We start from the raw sequence: 23310 nt of genomic DNA, 5'->3' as shown, positions 1-23310 counted from the left end.
GTCAATGTTGCAGCTCGATGCATACAGCAACGATTGCAGAATGACAGTTTACATTAAATTGTTCTATACTGAAGAATATAATGAGTGATCGCGACAGTGTAAATTTAGAATAGTGTATATTATGCACATGTAGCGGAAAAATATAAATGTGTGTATGTGATTATGTACTTCAGCTTATGTGGAAAGGGAAGACGGGGCGGGCGCTACGTAACTACATGGATTACATTCTACGCGGTCAGTCGGTGTCCTACCCGTACGTTGTTTAAGAGAGCACTGTATATGCGTATTTTGCGGTCTCTACTGCGCTATTTAATATCTCGCTGAGTATACGAATTAGAATAGAAGAATTCGAATAAAAATAGAAATGTATAAACGTGACCACCGGGATCGATGTCCTCGGCGGAAGTGCGATCGCCTTACTTTCTTCTTTTGTTCTAGTTAGTTGTTAACCGTTCTTCTTTGCCACCATGCGGTTGTGACATTAATCACATCTCAACCTACATCAGAGATAAGACATCAACCCCCGACCTTCGGATTCCTTTGGACACATCATCACCTTATCATCATAGCCTACACCAAGGCTGTGACGCACCTTAGTCCATATCAGAGATAGGATATCGACCCCGACCTTCGGATACTTTTCCTCATCATAACCTACACCGAGCCCCCACAACATCCTCAAATCAAAACGTATATAAACCGAGACTTCAGCCAGCTCGGGCAGTTCTTGCTCTAGCCGCTGTTCTCGTACAACACCTTTCTCCGGTTCAGTGTTATTCTTGCAAGTGCTAAAATTTATAATAAAATTCGATAAAAGGAAATTAAAAGTTGGGTTACGACTCAACCTTCTTTTATCTTAAAATCGAAGTATCAATTTTACGTGACACGGTCGTAGCTAGCAAGCACGCAATAAAGTGTTCTGAATTATCTAGTGTATTTAATATATGTTAATAATTTGTAATATTATACAATAGCATTATACATATATTATTCACAATATCGACAAATAACTTCATTTATCCATAGTTTTTATTCGAAGAGCATATCACATATATACTATATAGTATATAATATATAACTCTGCCGGACACCCTTTATATGTAGCGACATGTTCCTATTCCAAGGCCTTTTTCCATAATGTTCCATATACGTTGTTCTTGATTCAAGCGGGAAACATAACATTGAAGTAGTCGGTGCATAGCAATATTGTTACCGATATTATCAGAAATAAAATGATTATACCGAATCCTTTAGTTATCTGACGTATCCAGTAGAATCTAAAATAAAAGAAAATATCATATCGAGTCATTTTATCAAATATTTCTATACGTACATCGATAATCGTTGCGCTGCTGTATTTATAGATTGAGAATCTTCCTTCAGAACAAATATCTTAATTCCCGCCAAGTAATTTGCTAAATATTTCTTCCAATCCATATCCTGCAAGTCCAGTTTAACAAGATTTCCATCTTCAAAGGTTTTCACCTTGTTTATCATGTCGGCAATGTTATCTCTTTTGAAAGACCATTCATTCGAGTTGAAGTAGCCTGTCGCTGTGACCAATTTATTGTAAAATTTGCTCATATTCATTGCCCTGAAATGTCGTTTTTTGAGTATTTTGATGTGCTTGACAAATGATAGAATACTCACATTGGTTTACCACCTTGAAGCCTTAAAAAGATATCCACGGCAAATGCAGGTAAAACACTTAGAAGTACATTCAGTGCATCGTAAACATATTTGTTTGCTACTACCGTGCAACTCGGATACCACAACGTATTTTTCATCGGTATTTGTCTGCTACATTCCACGAAGATATCTATGATCTCACCCAATCTTGAAAATTGAAATGTTTACACTTGTAGAGGTAATTGAATTACATTCAAGATAACGCATATTACTATCAGAATATGTCAGAAGATATTGTGTAATATCTCAAGAAAAATTATGTAATTTTAGTTGTACTATATTTACAGCTTTCTGAATTGACTTACTGAGGACACAAATGGACGCGAGTACAACATTCCTAGTGCAATATTTCTTTTGTTATCAACGTTACATTATGTATGTATTTGTTTATTAGTAACTCCAAATGCGACGTGGGTTATATAGCAAATGTAATATTTCTATCTTTCATTATCAATTTATCACTGCAACTTGTAATTAGGTAGTGAACATTAAAAGGTTTACAATTTTCATTACTTATTTAATTTTAATACGATTCGTACGGAACATGGTTCAAGAAAATTATAAATAACTTTTTAGCCTTTAATATCACATAAGAAAGATCTATTCTCGTAGTCTAGGTATTTCCAGATGCCATAATTCAAATGTGGATAGCCTGTTGCGCATTGACAAGCAGTTTTTATCCATTTGCAACCTAACAATTGGGGTTAGGTTATCGTAACGCAATAAGGCTCGGCTTAAAAACAATTTTATTAGCAACTTGCTGCAAACTATTGTAAAACTTCATTTGCAGCTTCCGACTGAAAATTTCTTACGTACAATCGATATTTTATTTATATCTCGGCGGAGGAAATTTGTCTCAAAGTCGGTCATATTGTTCTAAATATTGTCCCGAATCAGATTATCCAAAAACATTCCTACTTTCAATCTGTTCTTGAACAAAAAATGTTAATGGACTAGAAGACTGTAAGTGAAACTGTGATACTGATGCAAGTATAAATTTCGTTTGTCGCTTCTTTTTCGAGTAAATCTAGCTTTTCATTACTAGTAATTTCAATGTAAATCCAAATGAAGTTACTAACATTCTGGTTATTATTGCTAGTTTCAAAAGTAGCATAAATATTTTGAATTTCAATAAGCTAACTATTGGAATTATAACGGAAAGTCGATTTTCGTAATAATTTAATTACGAAATATTATTAAATAATTATTTAATAGGAAAGTCAGTGGCGACGAGGAAATTTGTCTCAATAAAGAAACTAGTAATATCTAAAGTTCTATGATACAACACTCTGTCGTAAAGGGTGAAGCTTCAAACATCTGCAAATAGTTTATATTTTGAGCTATTTCATTGTGAACAATAAGAATGCAGCACAAATCGATTGAAAGTTTTGTATTTTGCTATCACCTATATAAATTATTTGAGGTGTCGTGTGTTGTCCGCGATGATTGTAGCTGCTGGCTGTAGATGTCGCTGCTGGGGGTACTGCTATTTTTTTCTAATTTAGATGCGTGGAAGAAGAATAGAACTACGGGCGCCGGGATTCGAACCCGGGTCCCGAGAACGTTCGTAACCTAAGGCGCTTACCACTGCGCTACTGTAACGTCAATTCACATCAGAGACCAGGCCACACACCACGGACAGGATGGCACCCAGATGTCTGCATATCCTTGGCGCGCACCCTCAATAGTCTTAAGTGCCCACCAGGGGCCTTGGCATTTTTATAGTTAAGGTCCTCCGGACCAAGCGGGTATTTCCTGTCTTAAATTTCCCTTTACGTTCATTGTCTACCACGTGTTAGCTTAGAAAGTTGGTTTTCTCCACATTTGGTATGTTCCGTTGGCAACTTTCTCGCGAGGGCGGCTAAAACCCTTCCTGGTCCACCAACCGTCCTATTATCCAATCGGAGACGGTGTCTACTGCCCTCACTTCCTTAACCAAAATTGTCATCAACAAATCCGATAGTCCCGTGTCCTTAGACACACCCACCCCTAGCTTTCCTCAGACACAGTATCGTCAGTAAAACTTCACTTATTCTGTATCCTTAGAATAGTCAACATATCTATATCGGTCTCTACCCTTATAAGTCGCGTACTTAATGTATTGTTGTAACTAAGTCTTACATAACGTGGTTGGAGTGAATTGTGATTTATGCTAATTCAGTGCGTGTTACATTGTGATTGGTGAATTCACAATAAAGGTTGATTAAAACAAAGTTAATTGTTGTGTTACGACTCAACTATATTTTATTTCCACCAACCAACCCTAAAAATTACGTGACACTACCGTCGTCCGGTGTTAGTTAGTGTCGAGTGGCGGTATTTGTTGTCGAGTGCTACCACATATTTATGAATTAATGATTTAGTGAAAAATGTCAAAACACATTACGGTCAAAGGTGATTAAATAATGATTTTTTTTTGTTCGGCACAGAATCGAGCTATATCTCCATTACGTTAAAGAAGTTTCCAGTTAAAAGAGGATGTCTCGCTCGTTATCTAGAAAATAAAGTGTCGATGAAAATAAAATTTTCGTCATTTAAATGGAAATTTTAGTTAGGTCTGTGAGAATTGTCTGCGTTTGCAGATATGTTTTTGGTAAAGAAATTAGTTCTATTAACTGAAAAGGTGTGAGCTTGTTTCCGTTTAACAAGATGTTAGTAAGTGATCTTATTCTACAACTTAACGCCAGTTTTCTTGCGGCAATCATGATTGAGAATTTGCACCGCCTTGGAAAATGTTACAATATATGATTTAAGTTGCTATTCAGTAAGTGATTGAGTGATCTGAACTATTGTTACATTGAAATTGAAATTATTTCATACATTTTAATACATTTCGGAGCTGGTAGTATTTTCTTGGAAAACTTTATCATTTCACATTTTTTAATACAGCGATCAATACTACACAATCAACGTAAAATTATCTTTATTGTCGTTAAGAAGACGATAATTTGTTTCTATCTATTTACTATTCATTTCAGTTCTTAATTCTTATTAACGAATGAGAAAACTAACTGTACTGCGGCACCGATATTATGTTTTGAACAGTGACAGAGAAGGATATTTCTATAATTTAATAAATATGATAGAGTGATTAAGTGTGTCACATGTCATTTCGCAATGAAAGTAGACTCCTGCGGACTCCCACCAATAAAAGCAAACATCAGCTGAAGGCTACATTGGGGGACGCAAGCGTTTAACAATTTGCTGATGCAGAGCAAATTATTGAAGCAACGCTCGCTCAGGCTGTTATTTTGAATGCACTGTACGAAAGAGTAATTATGAAGGAGTCTATTCAATAACGTTAGATGAGGGATCATGAGTTATATTGTGTCACGTAGGAGACACAAGAATTCACGAAATTGACAGATCACCGGTGATCTCCTCGTGTCGTAGTTCGAACGTTTCACAAGTAAGGTAAAAATTTGGATTTTAGACGTAATAGTAAAATTTATTGTACGAATCCAACAGAGTAACGATTCAGAATGTTATAACAAAAAAGGTGTTGAGTGCTGATTTAGGAAGGTTCTAATATTAAGGTTTGTTACTTCTGGGGAAGGGGGGGATGGTTATCGTCCGGTGTATATCATGCGCGGCTATCCTGTTACTATCTGGTTATTGTTTCGATGGCATTCAGGATGTTTTGTCTATCCCATTACTATTTCTGAGTCTGTGACTATTGTGACGAAACGTAGCAATTTTTGATAGTTTAATAGATGCAATGGGAATTGTAAAGACATTTTCACGGCCAGCACTTTAAACAGATCAGCTGGAAGAGAGGGAATTGCCGGATTCGATACTCATAAAATTCAACAACGCATCTATTAGAATCAGATTCAAAGATACCGATGGCTACATCCGATATCTCCCGCAGTAGCAACATTTCAAGCCACAAAGTACAATGGAGACATTGAGCAATAAACTACATGACGAAAGAACACTTGCCGAAATGCAAAGATAACGAGAACTTCATTTGCAAAATCAAATAAATCCGAGATCAAACCATTCGAGGAAATACCTGCAAAAAAGATTTCTTTCAGATAGCTCAACTCAATCGATGAATATGCATATAGACTGGGCTATCGCAAAAAGAAAAAAGAAAGAATAATATAGAAAAATGTTATAACGGGATATTTTAGAACATGTCCTACGAGATGCAAATTCCGGTTCGTCAAGCCGTTGCGAAGAAACCGGTAAACACAAAAGAAAAAGTTACTACACATCGACTTGAGACACCTTTCTTATTTCCGAAGAAGTATTAAAAGCGTAAAGACGTTTCTATGACACATATACCTTCATTAGAACAAATGAATCCTATGTATATGTCGGAGATGAAAGAACATCGGAGCCTTTGGAATTTTGGATAATCCCGCAACGTTGTAACCTAGAGTCTACTATAGCTGTAATTGAACAATTGTAGTTATTCAATCCGATTGTAATTGTTCGAGAGTTGTGATAATGAGCTTGGGCTCGAGGCGACAGTCCGTCGCCGAACGTAGCCGCGGTCACAGGATGAACGCTTTGTCTAACAAAGGCATGGAATAATTCTATAGCTCTCCTTAAAAAGGAAATACTTGTAACACTCGACAGTAAACATTCCAACGGTCTCTGCCCCGTAGCTCGCCACACGCAGACCCCATTCTTCGAGTAAGATGATTGCCAGATGTCGATGCGCCTCCGCAATACATGTTCAGCTAGCCCGAGGGCCCGTTATAAATCTTAAAATTTAGTCAACTAAAGTCCTTCAAACAGACAAACAGTCTTTGTCCCAACTACGGGAAAATAGGGGAGACCTATTTTTCAACGAGCGGCGTCTCCCACTAGCAACTTTCCCTCGAGGGCGGCTAGCATCTTTTTCTACACACCGATATGGAGATTGACCAATTAGCAGCAACGCCAAATTCCCTCACCTTCTGAACGAAGGCTATCCTCGACGAATCCGATGATCTCGCGTTCTTAAACACACCCCAATATAGTTTTCCTCTGTGGCATCATCGGGACGGGAAAGTCATTCCCGCTCGCGATCTCATCGATGAAAAAGAGTAACCCCTTACGACCAGTGAATATCACGCGTCCGACTTAGATTTTGTGAGTATGTTCATCTATCATCCCGTCGACCGCGGATTCGTTATTGAACCTAGGATCATTGTCATTAGTTTCTCGAGTACCTAACTACCACGGTTACTTGTCCGGTTCTATAATAATCGTATTTGCACTAGTCAATGTCTTCTCTATTGCATAACGACAACGTGTAACCCAAACGAAGATTCGTTTCACGCTCTTAACCCTAATTCTAATGTAAACCCGACATATAGATATTCACAGAAAAAAATCTGGCTGGCTTTTATCCATTTGTGTTCTCAATATCTTTTTCTAAGTTTATCATTATCTTTTGTACATTAATCACACTGGAATGCAATTTATCCATTGGCGTTTCCATTGATCGCATTGCTTAAATGAATCTGAAGCTTTTAGGATACTCTAACAATTGAGTTACGTTAGTTAAACAAATTCTGTAATAAATATCGATTCCGTACTTGATGGGACGTGCGCTGCTCGTACAGTTGTAAACTTTGACTCTATTATCAACATGTAGCGTGACGTGCCACGCGGCACACATTATCACATCGACTACATAATCAATAGGCACTACATCTGATATTACATCTGCCTTACCCAATAGTACTTTTGCAATACCATTGCCGATATTCATGAAGATACCTGCAACGTCAAATTGGTTCAAAAGTTATTAATGATTCTCAACTGTCTCGAAATGTAGCGACACGGATATGGGAAGAGTAGCTGTAATTGACAGTAAAAACACAGGTTAAATAATGGCGATCTGGTAAAAATTAGTCAACTAGCTTCTCAGAAATTAATTACAACTATATTTTTCTGAATTTTTTAACTTTATTGCCTAAAAATGCTTATGTTGTTCAGCTTCGCAAATAACTCATAGCGATGAGTGTATCTGTTGAAAAAAGAAGTCGTATAGTCAATAATATAATCAGTAGTACATCTTAACTTGAATTTTAGGGAATAACGTTTGTAATGTCACAACTGTTTCTTCTTTTTATCGTGGAGTTGATCAGCGTAATCGCTTCTGTGCAGATCGTTTCTCATAATCAAAACGATTATGATAACTGACTACATCTGTTTTTAATTTCAAGATTATATAAGGGAATTAAATGAATTTTCATATCGCACAAGAAAACTGAGTAATTCTAAACGTTGTTTGGGTCATTTCCTCCCTCTGTACGCCGTAGGTGACAAACACGATTTTGCTTCGCGCCGCTTAACGTTCTGTACTCTCAACGGCTATTCGACGTTCTCGACGAGTAATCTCCCTTTTACTGTTAAACGATTGACTGGAATCTGAGCTAACACACAGGCCACATCAGGGTCTACAGTCTTATAACAATAACCAACCTTCTTTCATATCAGCAATTTCTTTATGATATGTTCGAAAGCATACAGCGTCAACTTCTGCGTTTCAACAACAGAAACCACAATAGTCATACGGACGAGGATGCGCTAACCACTAGTACACCAACTGACAATCACTACACCATACCCAAAGCAACAGCACAAGAAATCAGAAACATAATTGAGAGAACAAAAAATAATAAAGCACCAAGAATCGACCTAATTGACGGCAAAATCTTGAAAAACCTTCCGCCAAAAGCGATAAGACAAATCACAATAATAGTTAACGCAATACTAAGAATACAATACTTTCCAAAAACTTGGAAACTGGCACAAATCATAATGATACCCAAACCAGGCAAGGACCCACACGAAACCAAGTCCTACCGACCAATCTCATTACTTCCGGTGTTCTCTAAGATACGAGAGAAAATAATCTACGACCGGATAAAACCAATAATAGAGAAGAACCATTTAATACCGGATCACCAATTCGGATTCAGAAACAAACACTTCACAATAGAACAAACGCACAGACTCGTCAATGAAATCCTACAGGCGCTGGAAACAAAGCAATACTGTACAGCTCTCTTTATGGACATAGAGAAAGCATTTGACAAAATAAACCACGAAAGCCTACTACAATCAATCAGGAAACAGTTCCCGGGGCAGATATACCAACTAATCAAATCATACCTAAGCAGCAGGAGCTTCATAGTAAAAATCAAAAACACACACTCGGAAGCTAAAGAAATCAAGGCAGGAGTTCCGCAAGGAAGAGTCCTAGGACCAACTTTACACACATTATACACGGCCAACATACCAACAACTAACAACAGCAAAATACTGACATTCGCGTATGACACAGCTGTACTAGTCAGGCACACTAACTCGGCAACAGCAGTTACATTACTACAAGAACATATCACAAAAATAGAAAAGTGGCTTCAAGCAAAACAAATCAAAGCAAACCCCGAAAAATGCAAACACATTACATTCACACTGCGAAAACAGAAACCACCTAACATTGTACTAAACGGCACACGCATAATACAAACAAGGCAAGTCAAATACCTAGGACTCCACTTAGATTCACGACTCACATGGAAACAGCATATTAAAGCAACAATAGACAAAATACAGATGGCAAGGAGTGCAAATGTACTGGCTAACAAGTCGAAAATCCAAACTAAGCATAGAGAACAAACTAAAAATATAAAAAATGGTCATAAAACCAATCTGGACGTACGGAATAGCACTATGGGGAACAGCAGCAATGAGCCATATAACCAAAATAGAGGTAACGCAATCGAAAATACTCAGAACAATAGTAAACGCCCCATGGTACATCAGGAACGAGGACATTCGGAAAGACCTGGGAATACCAACGGTCAAGGAGGAGATTAACAAAAGTGCAAGAAGGCACGGAGAAAGAATAGCAACGCACCCAAACCGGCTGGCAGCGGAAACGGTCCACACATCAAGCATAAAAAGAAGATTAAAAAGGAGACACCCAACAGATCTCACAAAGGACATAACCTAACAAACACGATGATGGTACCCCGCTGGGGGTAGCCACCCACATGTTATATTAGCACACCGCTATAATATTTTACCAAATGTCCTACTGGACAAATTGTAAAATTGTAAAATAAATAAATAAAAAAAAAAAAGAAACTTCTGCGTTTGGCCACACGTTGAATAAGTAGTCCAATGCTAATACATATCCATCGCATATATTATATAATTATTTAAAATTATTGCCTCTTAAGCAGAAATATGTTATATTTCGCTCATTGTTGCCAGATAAAATGTTTAATGATATTACCGTGTGCTTTAAAATTTTATGTTGTTTCACGTTAAATACATCATGCACATGGTAACAAAGCATATCCTACTGTCTCGAGGGGCGCATCGCACGTCTTATGCTTAATTTAATTCCATTTAATTCCATAATACTATACTACACTACACATTTTAGGTTGAAACTAACTGCTTGTAATTGGATTGTATGTTGAAGGTTCATATCCCCGTAATTAAGTTAATAAAAAATGAAATAACGGTATCATGAACTAATTTTTATAGCGCAATAAGCAGAAAGTATTGTGGCGGCACTTGACAGTAAACTTCCCAACAGTTTATGTCGCGTGACGCACGACACAAAGACCCTATACCTGCGGACAAGATGATTGCCAGATGTCGATACATTCGTACCGAATATTTCCAGCTAGCCTAAGGACCGCTATAAATCTTAGAATTTATTTTAGCTAAGGTCCTCCAAAGAGACAAACAGTCTTTGTTTATCAGCCTCGAAGTCGACCACCTACCACGGGAACACACGAGAAATCTGCTATCTCGCACGTACGACGCTTCCCGCTAGCAACACCCTCTCAAGGGCAAGTAGCATCCTTTTCCAACGACCAACACGAATTAGCCAATAAGTAAACGTTAACGTACATTTCCCTCACTTTCCGAACCAAAGCTTTTCTCAACGAATCCGATGCCCTCGCATCTTTAGACACATCCCAACACAGTTTTCCTTCGCAGCAGCATCGTGACGGAAAGTCAGTCTGTTACACTAGCGCATCACGAATCATAGCTATCCGAGCTCTAACTTGTAACCGCGCATTCGCGAACCGAATATAATCGCGAGTCCTGTGTCAAGTGTACTCATCGATATTACAGTGAATAAACATTTATCGTTGAATAAATCTGAGTTTTCCTTCCGACCCTTCAGTATATTTCCATATACGTAACCTTCAGAATGTGCGAGTTAAAAATTGTCACAGTTTTATTCTATTGCTGATTTCTTTCATTCTTATGAAAATTATGGAGAGCTAAGGTCTTGTGATACGAGTGACTTGTATTATTCGGAATCACTTGGATGTAATGAAACGCTCTTATTTGCGATATGAGTGAGATATGAAGTGACGAGGGATTATCATTGTAAATATTTATAAAAATACCTGATTGTCCAGCAAAAGATACCAACCAACCAGGGTACGGTTCTTTTAGCGAGCAACAAATTATACTTGGTCGTACTATCGCAACAGTCAATCCTTTGCTATTGTTGGATATTGTCTGCTCTGCAAGATTCTTGGTGAACGTGTATGTATTTGGATACGTTTTTAAAATTCTTTCTTCGAGCAGATTAATCAATTCTTTGTCTTGTCGGTCACATATATCTATCACGAGAGAGGGATCTAGATTCGTGCTGCAAAATTATCAAGCATAAGATAACATGTTTGTCACGCTAAAGTCATTAATAAATTGCAAATTTGACGCATTTAAAGATTTAAAATGCAAAAACGCATAGAATGTCTAATAATATAACAGAATATAATGAAATAATACACAATAATATAGAAAGAATCGAAGATGAAGTACTTGCTGTAATTTTTAGTAAACGAACAAAGTTCTGCTTAGATTCTGTTCCTCAAATCATGTTTATTCATCTTAAAATATGAATTTATAATGATATCCGTGTCTAGTTGTTATCATGTACGTGTATCAAAACAAGTTCATCATTGAATTCAATAAAAAGAAGAAATTAGTAAAAGGTAAAATAATTTTCAATACGTAATTTTTATCATTGACAGATCTTGTATCATTGATTATTTCTTGTGTAAGTTTTCTTAAATTTATACCTGTTTTGACAAGTATTTATCATTTCAATGGAGACTGGCAAGTGTTAATCAGATAGACAAGTAAACAAATTATACTAAGTTATACATTACTTTCATCGTTTATTTATATTTAGAAGTAGGTTATGCACGATATTGAAAAAGTTGTTTAAGGAATGACGAATTATAACTGATTCTTACGTGTAGACCTTTTCCTCGATGTCTGATAGATTCGGATTACTGTAAGCTGTGCTTACATAGACAACGCTAATTACATGCTTGAGTTCCTTGCACAGTTTGATAATATTAGCGGTACCCTTCACGTTTGCATTGACGATCATATCCAATGGTTGATGGAAATTTATAGTGGCCGCAACGTGGAACACTATGTTTACATTCTCTATCAACATATCTCTGTCTTTTTGCAAAAGACCTAAATCTGGTAGAGTCACATCGCCCTCCACGAGATGAATTTTATCGAAAATTGTTGGGTTTTGTGCTCTGACACCATCAAAAATCTGAAGAATATAATATATAAGCTCGGTTCCCAATATAGAATATTATTAAGCATACTAATTTTCTCTTAATACATTTCTGACCGATCAGGAATAAATTTTTTTTTACGTAGGAAGTTAAGTTGTTAGTTTCTGTTTAACGTAGCCGGTCAACAGTGTGTTAAAAGTGTATGTCTGCAAAAATACGTTGTAATTTTTTTATACGTTTCTAGACTGCTTTAAAACTTGTTCAGTATAATTACGATACTCGCATCTCACTATACAGCTAACGAAGTTTCAAAAAATGTATCTAGCCCAGGTAGTATATGCATACAATTTTGCAGTGCCTACATATTTTCGTAAGTCAGTATAAGCATATTATATTCAAACTATCATATCTCCATGTGACAATAATTTATATCAGAGAGGAAATGAGAGTACTCGCGTTTATGTTCCTGATTATTCCCGGATTAATGTTGCACCACGCGGACAATACTGGAAGATGAGACACGCTAGCATATAGAAGAATCTATATAGTTAGGGACCTGCCCTATTTGATTCCTCATTAGCGTAAACCAGTATCTACTTAGCTTTATGCTGCAAGAACCTATTTAATTGTACGGTTATACGAAAGAGCTCATATGTATTTGTCTGTCCGAGATAGGTAAGTATGAGAATAACAAAATCGTACAATAATTAGACTAATTCTGAGATGCCCAAGAAAGAGAAAGTAACTGTTTACAATGTCTGTTTTAGAGAAGAAATCGCTAAAGACGCTATGTAATTCGCTAATTTCACCTCACGAGAGAAAAGCTTTCCGTCGCGATGATGCTGCAGAGGAAAACTATGATGGGGCGTGTCTAAGGATACGAGATCGTCGGATTCGTGGAGAGATGCCTTCGTTCGGAAAGTGAGGGAAATTGACGTTGCTGCTAATTGGTCAATTTCCATGTTGGTGGTTAGAGAAGGATGCTAGTCGTCCTTGACGGAAGGTTGCTAGCGGGAAGCGTCGTTCGTTGAAAAAAATAGATCTCCCCTATCCTGCCGTAGTTGGGACAAAGATTGTTTGTCTGTTTGAAGGATTTTAGATAACTAAATCTTAATATTTATAACGGCCCTCGGGCTAGCTGATCATGTACTGTGGAGACGCGTCGGCATCTGGTAACCGTCATACTCGAAGAATAGGATGTGCGTGTGGCGAGCCACGGGACAGAATCCGTTGAAATGTTTACTGCAGAGTGCCGCTACAACTATTTCTTTTTAAGAAGTGCTATACTATTACTCCGCACCTTTGTTAGACAAAACGTTCATCCCTTGACAGCGGCTACGTTCAACGACTGCTTGTCACCTCGAGCCCAAGCTCACTATCATAAATCGCGGAACGTGAAAATACCCCGAATCGACATGACACGGTCGTAACACCTCCCGGGTGATCCGCGGATACCAACCGCCAACACCAGAGGGCTACTACGAAGACAACGAGTCTGTGTGTCTCGCTAGCGGTCGAATATACGGGCGCACGTTACAAATACCGCACCTAGCGAGATTCCATTTACGTCTAAGGCAGGGACTACCGGGTATAGCCTTACTTGACTGATGAGTCCACCGGTAGTCCCGGGACGAAACGCGAATTCTCTTTTCACCCGGCAGCGACTACCAACTACCACACCGGTATTGGATAACTTATCACACAGGTCTTGGATCCTTCCGCAGTACGAGGAGATATGCATGCTAGGAGTCTTCTCGATCGTGCCCAGTTCCCGCATGCATAAAACAATGTCCATCGACGTAGATCTCCCACGGACATCTTCCAGTGCTTTCCAGAACTCCCCCTCACTGTTTTCAGGACTCTGATATCCCCGAGATACTCGGGGCGAACATGCCGGAAAATGTACGCACGTGCTTTGTTATCCATTTTTATACAGTCTGGTCTCAACCTTTCTGCTGTCGTTAATCCTGACTCTACTGCATCCCAGCAGACCAGGAAAACCAACGAAACTTCCGCATCGCCTTCCAGTATTCATAATTGCCCTTACTCAGGGTCGGATTCATATCCTTGTCCACATTACCCATTTCCTCCTGATCGACCATGGCGTGGTCTCTTCTCGGACAATTTCAGAAAAACACATAACCACAACAAATAAATGTCTTTACCGTCGCAGTTTACTGCCCTGGGCCCATAACCTGTTATTAAATATAGGTTTGGGGTTGAGATATAATTGATTTGCACAGTTTCAACTATTGCTTTCTATATTTCATCTCTTCGCACAAAACGTCTGAACACACCGGATACACTTAGATAATTAACACGTGGTCGATTCCTAAGCCAAAAGAGTGTCACAGACGAAATTCGAGCAACTGTATATAACAAACCGAAATTCCGAACGCCTTATCGCGTGTGACCGTCCGGTCAGCACCCGTTCTCAGCCGCCTGAGTGGCATTCGATCACTCCAGCCGTTCTCCGAATTTTACACTAAGCATAAACAAAACCTTCTCCCACTCCAACGAATGGAAGAATATAAATGCTCCCTTCAAAATCATCCAGTCAGTCTAATAAAAAAATTCTTAACTAATCCAAGTATCGAAAGTGTATCATCGCGAACCGAAAAATTGTATAAATTGAGTAAAAAATAAAAAGAACTTAATCTCCTTTTCGGAAATTAACAAGTTCCTTATTTTTACCTTAATTTTACACGACATTTTTGGCGATCCGTGCCAGGATCTATTCACTTCAGTGCAAACGGAATTACGATTTCGGCGTACGCGCATCATTGAAGATCGAAGGATCAACGGACCCAGTGCGAATCTTTGCTACTACGAAGCCCTGCAGCAACTTTCAACGTTCCACTACGGTGAAACTAGACGAGAGGACTACGGTCAGCGCAGAGCAAGCCTACGAATAAGATTCGGAATCTAGAACCAACCAGAGAGGAAACATCCCTGAGACTCCTCAATGGTCATAGCTACTACGGTAAGCTGAAAAATCTGGATTCATTTTCACGATACCGTGTGAGAAAACCCAGTTTCTCAAGCGCTTCGAGTCCAAATAGCAACAGTAGTTCAGACTCAATAAGCTCAATTAGAATCATGCCCACATCACGAAAAGACAAAGTCGAAACTATTGAAACCGTTTCTACAAACGGAGGTACGGACAATTCGATTCGTGCCATACTCGACGTGATACAAAAACAAATTGAAATTCTTGCGCAACGTGTAGAAGAGACACAACGGACGGCCGACAGTGAAAATAAGAAGCGTGCCGCGGAAATAGAACTATTAGGCAAAAATATCTCCAAAATAAAAATAGGACGCGACGCTACTACAGAACTAGGCTCCCTTATTACTATGGACGAATCTGTTGCCGCGAGAGATAGAACTTCCCCACCATGCGTTCCAATTCGAACAGAAGAAGACAACCATCCCTCTTACGAAGACCCTCCACCGCAATTCGCCTCTCCGAGCTTACGGGCCAAAGACGCGATAGTATGTATTCCGCAATTAAACGGCGAAGACAATATCGGAGTAGAAGAATTCATACGCGAAGTACGCGAATTACGAGCCATGTGTAGCGAACCCACGTTACTATTAAAAATGATTAAAATCGGGAAAATCACGGGTAAAGCCGCAATGGCCATCTGCAATATATCGATATACGAATACGGACACCTGTACGATGCCCTAAGACGAAACGTAGCCACCCAAGACTCTGTTAGAGAACATCAAGACCAGCTACGCGAAACGAGACAGCGTCACGACGAAAGTGTGCAAAGTTATATCATCAGGTTCCGCAGAGCACTCAATAAGTTACAATACAGTATAACGAACGAATACCGTGACGAAATTACTAGACGAGCTATGAACGACAGGATTTTAAAAGACTCCGTGATCGATTTTATCCGAGGCCTGAAAGGCGAAATAGGACAATTACTACTCGCCAATCCACCATACAATATCCTTGAAGCCGAAAAGAAAGCCACCGACATCGAGCGATTCTTCAGGGAAGATCGAAATCGACGACTAAAACCAATAGAACGATTACGACTTCCTGAGCAGCAACGACTAACAACCAATAATCCTAATCCGATCACTAAAAAACCAACTCCAACACCCAATCCAATGCCAAGAAGCTTCCGACAAACCGAACAAATACCACTTGCCCAAAGGACACAATTAAAATGCTTCAAATGCAACCAAATCGGACATGTCTCCAGTCAATGTAAAAATTTTCGAACACCCAGCCAATTTCCGAGACTACCAGCAGTCCACAATCTCGAGACACACAAGGAAGAAATAGAGGAACCAATAGACCAGACCTACGAATTAACGCCACAACAGGAAGACTACCCACAGTACTTTTACGATCCGACGGACAGCGACATAAATTCCTCATTGACAGCGGAGCAGGAATTAATATACTCAAGCGAAGATGCGTATTACGACCAAGAATAACAAAAGAACAGAAATTCTCGATGGGACACTCTAAATTTAAAACCAACGAACACGCTTTGATAAAACTATTTGGCAAAACTCTAGAATTTTTTGTGGTAGAAGACAACTTTCCAATTATAGAAGACGGCATACTCGGTTTGCCAGCCCTATCTAAATTCAAATTTGAACTCTCGAATCAACAATTAAAACTTGACAATAATATACTTTTATTGCAACAGGAAAACGACGTACCTCCAAAACAAGCAGTGTCAAAAACAGTCTACCTGGAAGGAAAACCGACAACGATATGCTTTATCAATGGTGGTGAGTGCCCAGCCAAAATGACTAATTTTATCGAAAATTCAAATACGTATGATCAAGTCTCCACGTTTAAAGATTTAGTTAGACTTTCGCATATAGAGAAAACCCTCCGTGAACCAATTGAAAAGATATTGCTGTTCTACCTTGACGTATTCAATCTAGAGACCGACTTATTACCATGCACTAATCTTGCTAAACACACAATAACGTTAAAAGAAAATAAAATCATTAACACAAAATCTTACCGATCGCCTGAATGCCATAAAGAAGAAATCAAACGACAAATGGACGAAATGCTACAAAAGAACATTATAGAACCATCTGATTCTCCTTACAATTCACCAGTCTGGGTAGTACCAAAAAAGGCAGACGCCTCAGGGAAACAGAAATGGCGAATTGTAATAGACTTCAGAAAAATAAACGAACTAACTGACCAGGACGCATATCCATTACCTGACATAGACGACATACTATCTCAACTAGGCAACGCAAAATTCTTCTCAGCCCTCGATTTATCCTCCGGATTCCACCAAATCCCAATGGACATAGACTCTAAAAAGTACACAGCATTCTCCACACCACAAGGACACTATCATTACAATAGGATGCCATTCGGTTTAAAGAATGCACCTGCAACATTTCAACGCATGATGGATACCGCGCTAAGAGGACTCATAAATAAACATTGCTTCGTATATTTAGACGACATTATAATATTCGGACAGTCGATTGAAGAGCACAATAGCAACCTCGCGATAGTATTGCAACGCCTACGCGAACTCGGACTCAAAATACAGCCGGACAAGTGCGAATTTCTCAAACCAGAATTAGAATATCTTGGACATATAGTAACCGCCGAAGGTGTAAAGCCAAATCCCAAAAAATTAGAAGCCGTTAGCAATTTCAAACAGCCACGTAATCCCACAGACATCAAATCGTTCTTAGGACTAGCAGGTTATTACCGTAAGTTCATCAGAAACTTTTCTAAGATCGCGAAACCATTGACCGAACTTACAAAAAAGGAGACACCATTTCATTGGACAGATAAAACCCAGGAAGCATTCCAGACATTAAAAGACAAACTCTGTTCATCACCCGTACTAAAATTCCCAGACTTTGCGAAACCATTCACATTAACGACTGACGCCAGTAACGAAGGTATAGGTGCAATCTTATCACAGGACGGACATCCATGTTGTTATATCTCGCGAACTCTAAACCCACCGGAACGAAATTATTCCACTACAGAAAAAGAACTTTTAGCAATAGTATGGGCCGTGAAACGCCTCCGACAATATCTGTTAGGACGGAAATTCCTCATCCGAACCGATCACCAAGCACTAAAATGGTTACAGAATTGCAAAGACCCCTCATCACGCTTGATGAGATGGCGATTAAAACTAGAAGAATACGAATACGACATAGAATACACGAAAGGAAAAGATAATACTGCAGCCGACGCACTATCTAGAATACATGTTCTGACCAGACGACGCGAAAATTTGAACATAGAACTCGATAAAAAATATCACGATTGGGAAAAATCTACCGACACGTTACCCAAAATTCTCAAAATGACTCCGAACCGTAAATCTTTCTATCAATTATCCAAAACAGAGCTAGGAAATTACGACAGAATCGAATGGTTAACTAAATTAAACGAAATTATTCATATAAACGAAAAGATAGGTATAGGCGACGACAGTTTCACAGAGACCGAAAAGAACGCGATCAAACAAATTTTACTATTCCTGAACGACACCGTAAAAGAATTAAATTTTGCATGGGAACCAATTCAAACATATAGCGACGAAGAAATAGACGAATTATTGAAAGAAAATCACGATTTAGTAGGACACCCCGGTATACAAAAGACATACGATCGCATTCGTGAACGGCACAGAGTACCAGATTTGATGAAACGTATACAACAACATATAGAATCATGCGACACCTGTCAAACATCTAAAACTACACGTATCAGACCGCGCGAAGAACCTTGTATCACCGACACACCCCTCGAACCAAACGATAAAATTGCTATGGACTTATTAGGCCCACTGAAAAAGACGAAAAAAGGCAATCAGTACATTCTATCCATACATGACGAATTGACAAAATACTTAATACTCGTACCACTAAAAACTCAGCAAACGGAAACAATTTGGAACGCACTCTTGAATCATTACATTTACATCTTTTCCGCTCCAAAAAAGATATTAACTGACCGCGGACAGAATTTTATATCTAGTTTAATGCAACAGTACGAAGACGCGTTCAAAATCAAACATATCAAAACGACATCCTTCCACCCACAAAGTAACGGATCGTTAGAACGGACACACGCAGTAATAACAGACATGTTAAAATCGATACAGCGAAATTCGGATGAAGAATGGGACGATCAACTTAATTTTGTATGCCTTGCATATAACACAATGATACACGACTCTACTGGTTACACGCCATTCGAACTCACATTCGGACACCAAGCCAATCTTCCCTCCACAATATCCAAGAATCCCCAACGCACATACGCAGACGAAGTCACGTTCCGCAAAAAGGAATGGGACTCTAGACTCCGACACGCTCGCGAAACATTGATCAAAAGTAAACAGCGATATCAGCGCGATCAAAAACGTAAAATTATAAAGCCTCAATCAGTTTTCAAAGAAGGAGACTCTGTTTTAATACATAACGATCATAAAAGGCATAAACTTGATGTGGAATGGTTAGGACCGTACACGATTGATAAAGTATGTACTCCATACTATCTGATTCAAGACAAAAAGATACACGGTAATCGTTTAAAACCTTACTTTCCAGGTCGACGCTCCTTTTTGCCGGAATAGTATCCGCGCAAATAAATATTACACCATTAGAAGGAAACTCTGTATTCGTAGAAAACATAGGAAAAGGATATTTATACAGCGACACTGCCAATGTAATAGTAGGATTAGACACTAGCGACATATACGAACAGATAAGCGCAATAGAATCATATAAATTAACAATAGACTCACGTGTAATCAGCAAACAATACGTCGAAGAGTTAGGCGGATTACAAAATCGCATCAATAACCTAAAACAACTCGCAAAACACTTGAAAGCGTTAACACATACCCGGAGCACACGAGGTTTGCTTAACATCATAGGTTCCGTATCGAAAAGTCTGTTCGGGACTCTCGACGATGATGATCTTACGCTCATAAACAAAAATATGGACAAACTATTCGATGATAATAATAAAATCAAGACCATAATAGCTAATCAAACAGCACTTATTAGAAAAATTGTAAACTCAGAAAACCTAAACCACTTAGAGAGATCATATAGTGATATATTAAAATTACAACAGCAGGCAAATATCGATAGATCTATGCTTAAGATGATCATGAAAGTCGACACCGCGATGCAAACTTTACACTTCCAATTAGATGAAATACTTAACGTCATGATATTAGGCAAACAAGGAATAATTAGTCCACAAATACTTGACCCCAATGAATTCATAGAAAATTACGCCAAGGCAATAGGTAGCCAGATGTACAACACCGCGATTTCTGCCAAAACCGAACATTTTCAATTCATACTCGACATCAGTGATCTTAAAATCTTCACAATAGATGACAAAATATTTTTCAAAATCATAGTACCTTTAGTCTCTAACACAGAATGGAACATATTACAAGTATATTCTATCCCGAGTAAAAGAAATGGAGTATTTTTGGCTCCAGTAGTCGAACATCAGATATATTTAACTTCAGGTCTTTCATTTATAAACGCTGATATCGAGTATTTCAACAAACTTTGTAAGAATCGAGCCGGAACCACTATATGCAAACAAACACTACCAATCCATGACAGAAATTCAAAAACCGATTGTCGCAGCGAAATAATAAATTTCAAACCACACATTGAACATTGTCAAATAACTGTACTTAAGATTGAAGACATTAGCTTTATACCGCTCAAAACTAGCAACTGTTACATTGCGATACCAGCAAATCCGATAGAAATAGACACAATTTGCCAAACGAAACATACCTTACAAAAACTTGACAAGCCTTCCATCATAAGAGCTAACACTTCTTGCGATATATTGTACAAAGACGAACACATATTCGCGTATAGGCGAAACAAAAAACGAAGTCATATACGAAATCAAAACAAAAACCCTAGCGCTCAAAACAAACGATAGTTTCACTCATCTATTAGATAAACTCGAGCGAGCACCGAAAATAATAGATAATTTACAAGGCTATAAAACAACGATCGATAAAATAGGCGACGAGATAGAAACTCTTAATTTCGAACACAGAATTAAAAATATACAGTATTGGGGACTGACCACGCTCCAGATATTAGGGTACATAGCATTAGGCATACTAGGTATATATGGATTAAACAAAATAGGGGTATTCAAATGCATCAGGAAATGTATACCGAACAAATTATGTATCAATTTATTTTGCTGCCGAAATGAAACTGTAATCAACAGCCACAATGCGACAGCCCCACCAGTACCACTCACCCTGGGCTCAACACCCAACATCTATATTCCAACCAACACATACCACTCAGATGGAGAGGAGGAATCAGCTGTAATTTTCAAGCCACGTCAAGTCCGATTCCACAAAAGTCTTCTGAAGAAAACTTGAGGGATCAAGTTCAATCTAAGAAGGGGGGAATGTCACAGACGAAATTCGAGCAACTGTATATAACAAACCGAAATTCCGAACGCCTTATCGCGTGTGACCGTCCGGTCAGCACCCGTTCTCAGCCGCCTGAGTGGCATTCGATCACTCCAGCCGTTCTCCGAATTTTACACTAAGCATAAACAAAACCTTCTCCCACTCCAACGAATGGAAGAATATAAATGCTCCCTTCAAAATCATCCAGTCAGTCTAATAAAAAAATTCTTAACTAATCCAAGTATCGAAAGTGTATCATCGCGAACCGAAAAATTGTATAAATTGAGTAAAAAATAAAAAGAACTTAATCTCCTTTTCGGAAATTAACAAGTTCCTTATTTTTACCTTAATTTTACACGACAAGAGCGTCGTTAAGAGTCGTACCAAGTTAGCTTGTAGGAACTAGCGATCATACCAACTTAACGTTTCTCAACGAGGGAATATTCTCCTATTTCCTCGAGAAAAAATATAGTAAATATGTCGGAGTCAGGTTGGCACTTTGGGGCGTTCTATGAACCTTTACTTACTTTACCGTCGCGGTTGTGGTTAGTATTTATCAGTGCGAATATGGGCACTACAAGAGGCTATGAGTAACGGCAATAGGATGTCCGAGATGATGGTGACAACGAATCCAGGTTCGATAACGAATCCACGGTTCACGGGACGACCAGTATCAGCGTGACTTACTCGGCAATTCGCTCAACGACTAAATGACTAAAAGCTCTCTCAATCCAGATGAACCTACCCTTATATACTCCTGTCCCCGCTTCTCGGGTCAATCCTTGTTTTTAAGGAGAGTCATAAAATCATTCCGTACCTTTGTCAGGTACGCGGCCCTCCCGTGACCGTGGCTACGTCTGGTGACCCGTTATGTCACCTTAAACCTGAACCCATCGTCGCAACGCCAGGTTGGAACATTAAAAGTTGTTTTCCTTATTTTTATTGCTTAAACATTAAAATCTTGACTGTGGTGATGGGAGGTTTTTCCCAGCATTCCCGACGGAAAGTCCCGCTGTCCTTCCATCTCCGACAAATATATATGGCGGAGATGAAAGAACACCGGAGCCTTTGGAATTTTGGATAATCCCGCAACATTGTAACCTAGAGTCTACTATAGCTGTAATTGAACAATTGTAGTTATTCAACCCGATTGTAATTGTTCGAGAGTTGTGGTAATGAGCTTGGGCTCGAGGCGACAGTCAGTCGCCGAACGTAGCCGCGGTCACGGGATGAACGCTTTGTCTAACAAAGGTATGGAGTAATTCTATAGCTCTCCTTAAAAGAAATATTCGTGGCGACACGCGACAGTAAACATTCCAACGGTTTCTGTCCTGTGGCTCGCCACACGCAGACCCTATTCTTCGAGTAAGATGATTGCCAGATGTCGATGCGTCTCCGCAGTACATGTTCAGCTAGCTCGAGGGCCCGTTATAAATCCTACGATTTAGTCAACTAAAGTCCTTCAAACAGACAAACAGTCTTTGTCCCAACTATGGGAAAATAGGGGAGACCTACTTTTCAACGAGCGGCGTCTCCCACTAGCAACTTTCCCTCGAGGGCGGCTAGCATCTTTTTCTGACCACCGACATGGAGATTGACCAATTAGCAGCAACGCCAAATTCACTCACCTTCTGAAC

The 23310-nt window shown here is 38.9% G+C and overlaps 1 protein-coding gene across 1 annotated transcript in view; it reads right to left on the bottom strand.

The window, feature by feature from the left end:
* Positions 1-997: 997 nt before the first annotated feature.
* Positions 998-23310, bottom strand: part of LOC143303328 (putative fatty acyl-CoA reductase CG5065) — a 37627-nt gene continuing 15314 nt past the window's right edge. The window contains exons 3-8 of the mRNA XM_076622634.1: positions 11937-12253; positions 11079-11326; positions 7224-7407; positions 1651-1836; positions 1334-1594; positions 998-1277 (exon numbers count right to left, since the gene is read on the bottom strand). Of these exons, the coding sequence (XP_076478749.1) occupies positions 1163-1277; positions 1334-1594; positions 1651-1836; positions 7224-7407; positions 11079-11326; positions 11937-12253 (1311 nt within the window). The 3' untranslated portion in view covers positions 998-1162. The remainder of the gene's footprint in view (positions 1278-1333; positions 1595-1650; positions 1837-7223; positions 7408-11078; positions 11327-11936; positions 12254-23310) is intronic.

Source organism: Bombus vancouverensis, chromosome 11 (genome assembly GCF_051014615.1).
Source record: "Bombus vancouverensis nearcticus chromosome 11, iyBomVanc1_principal, whole genome shotgun sequence".
In the NCBI taxonomy this organism is placed as follows: Eukaryota; Metazoa; Arthropoda; class Insecta; order Hymenoptera; family Apidae; genus Bombus; species Bombus vancouverensis.
This window is presented reverse-complemented; position numbering and strand designations above follow the sequence as displayed.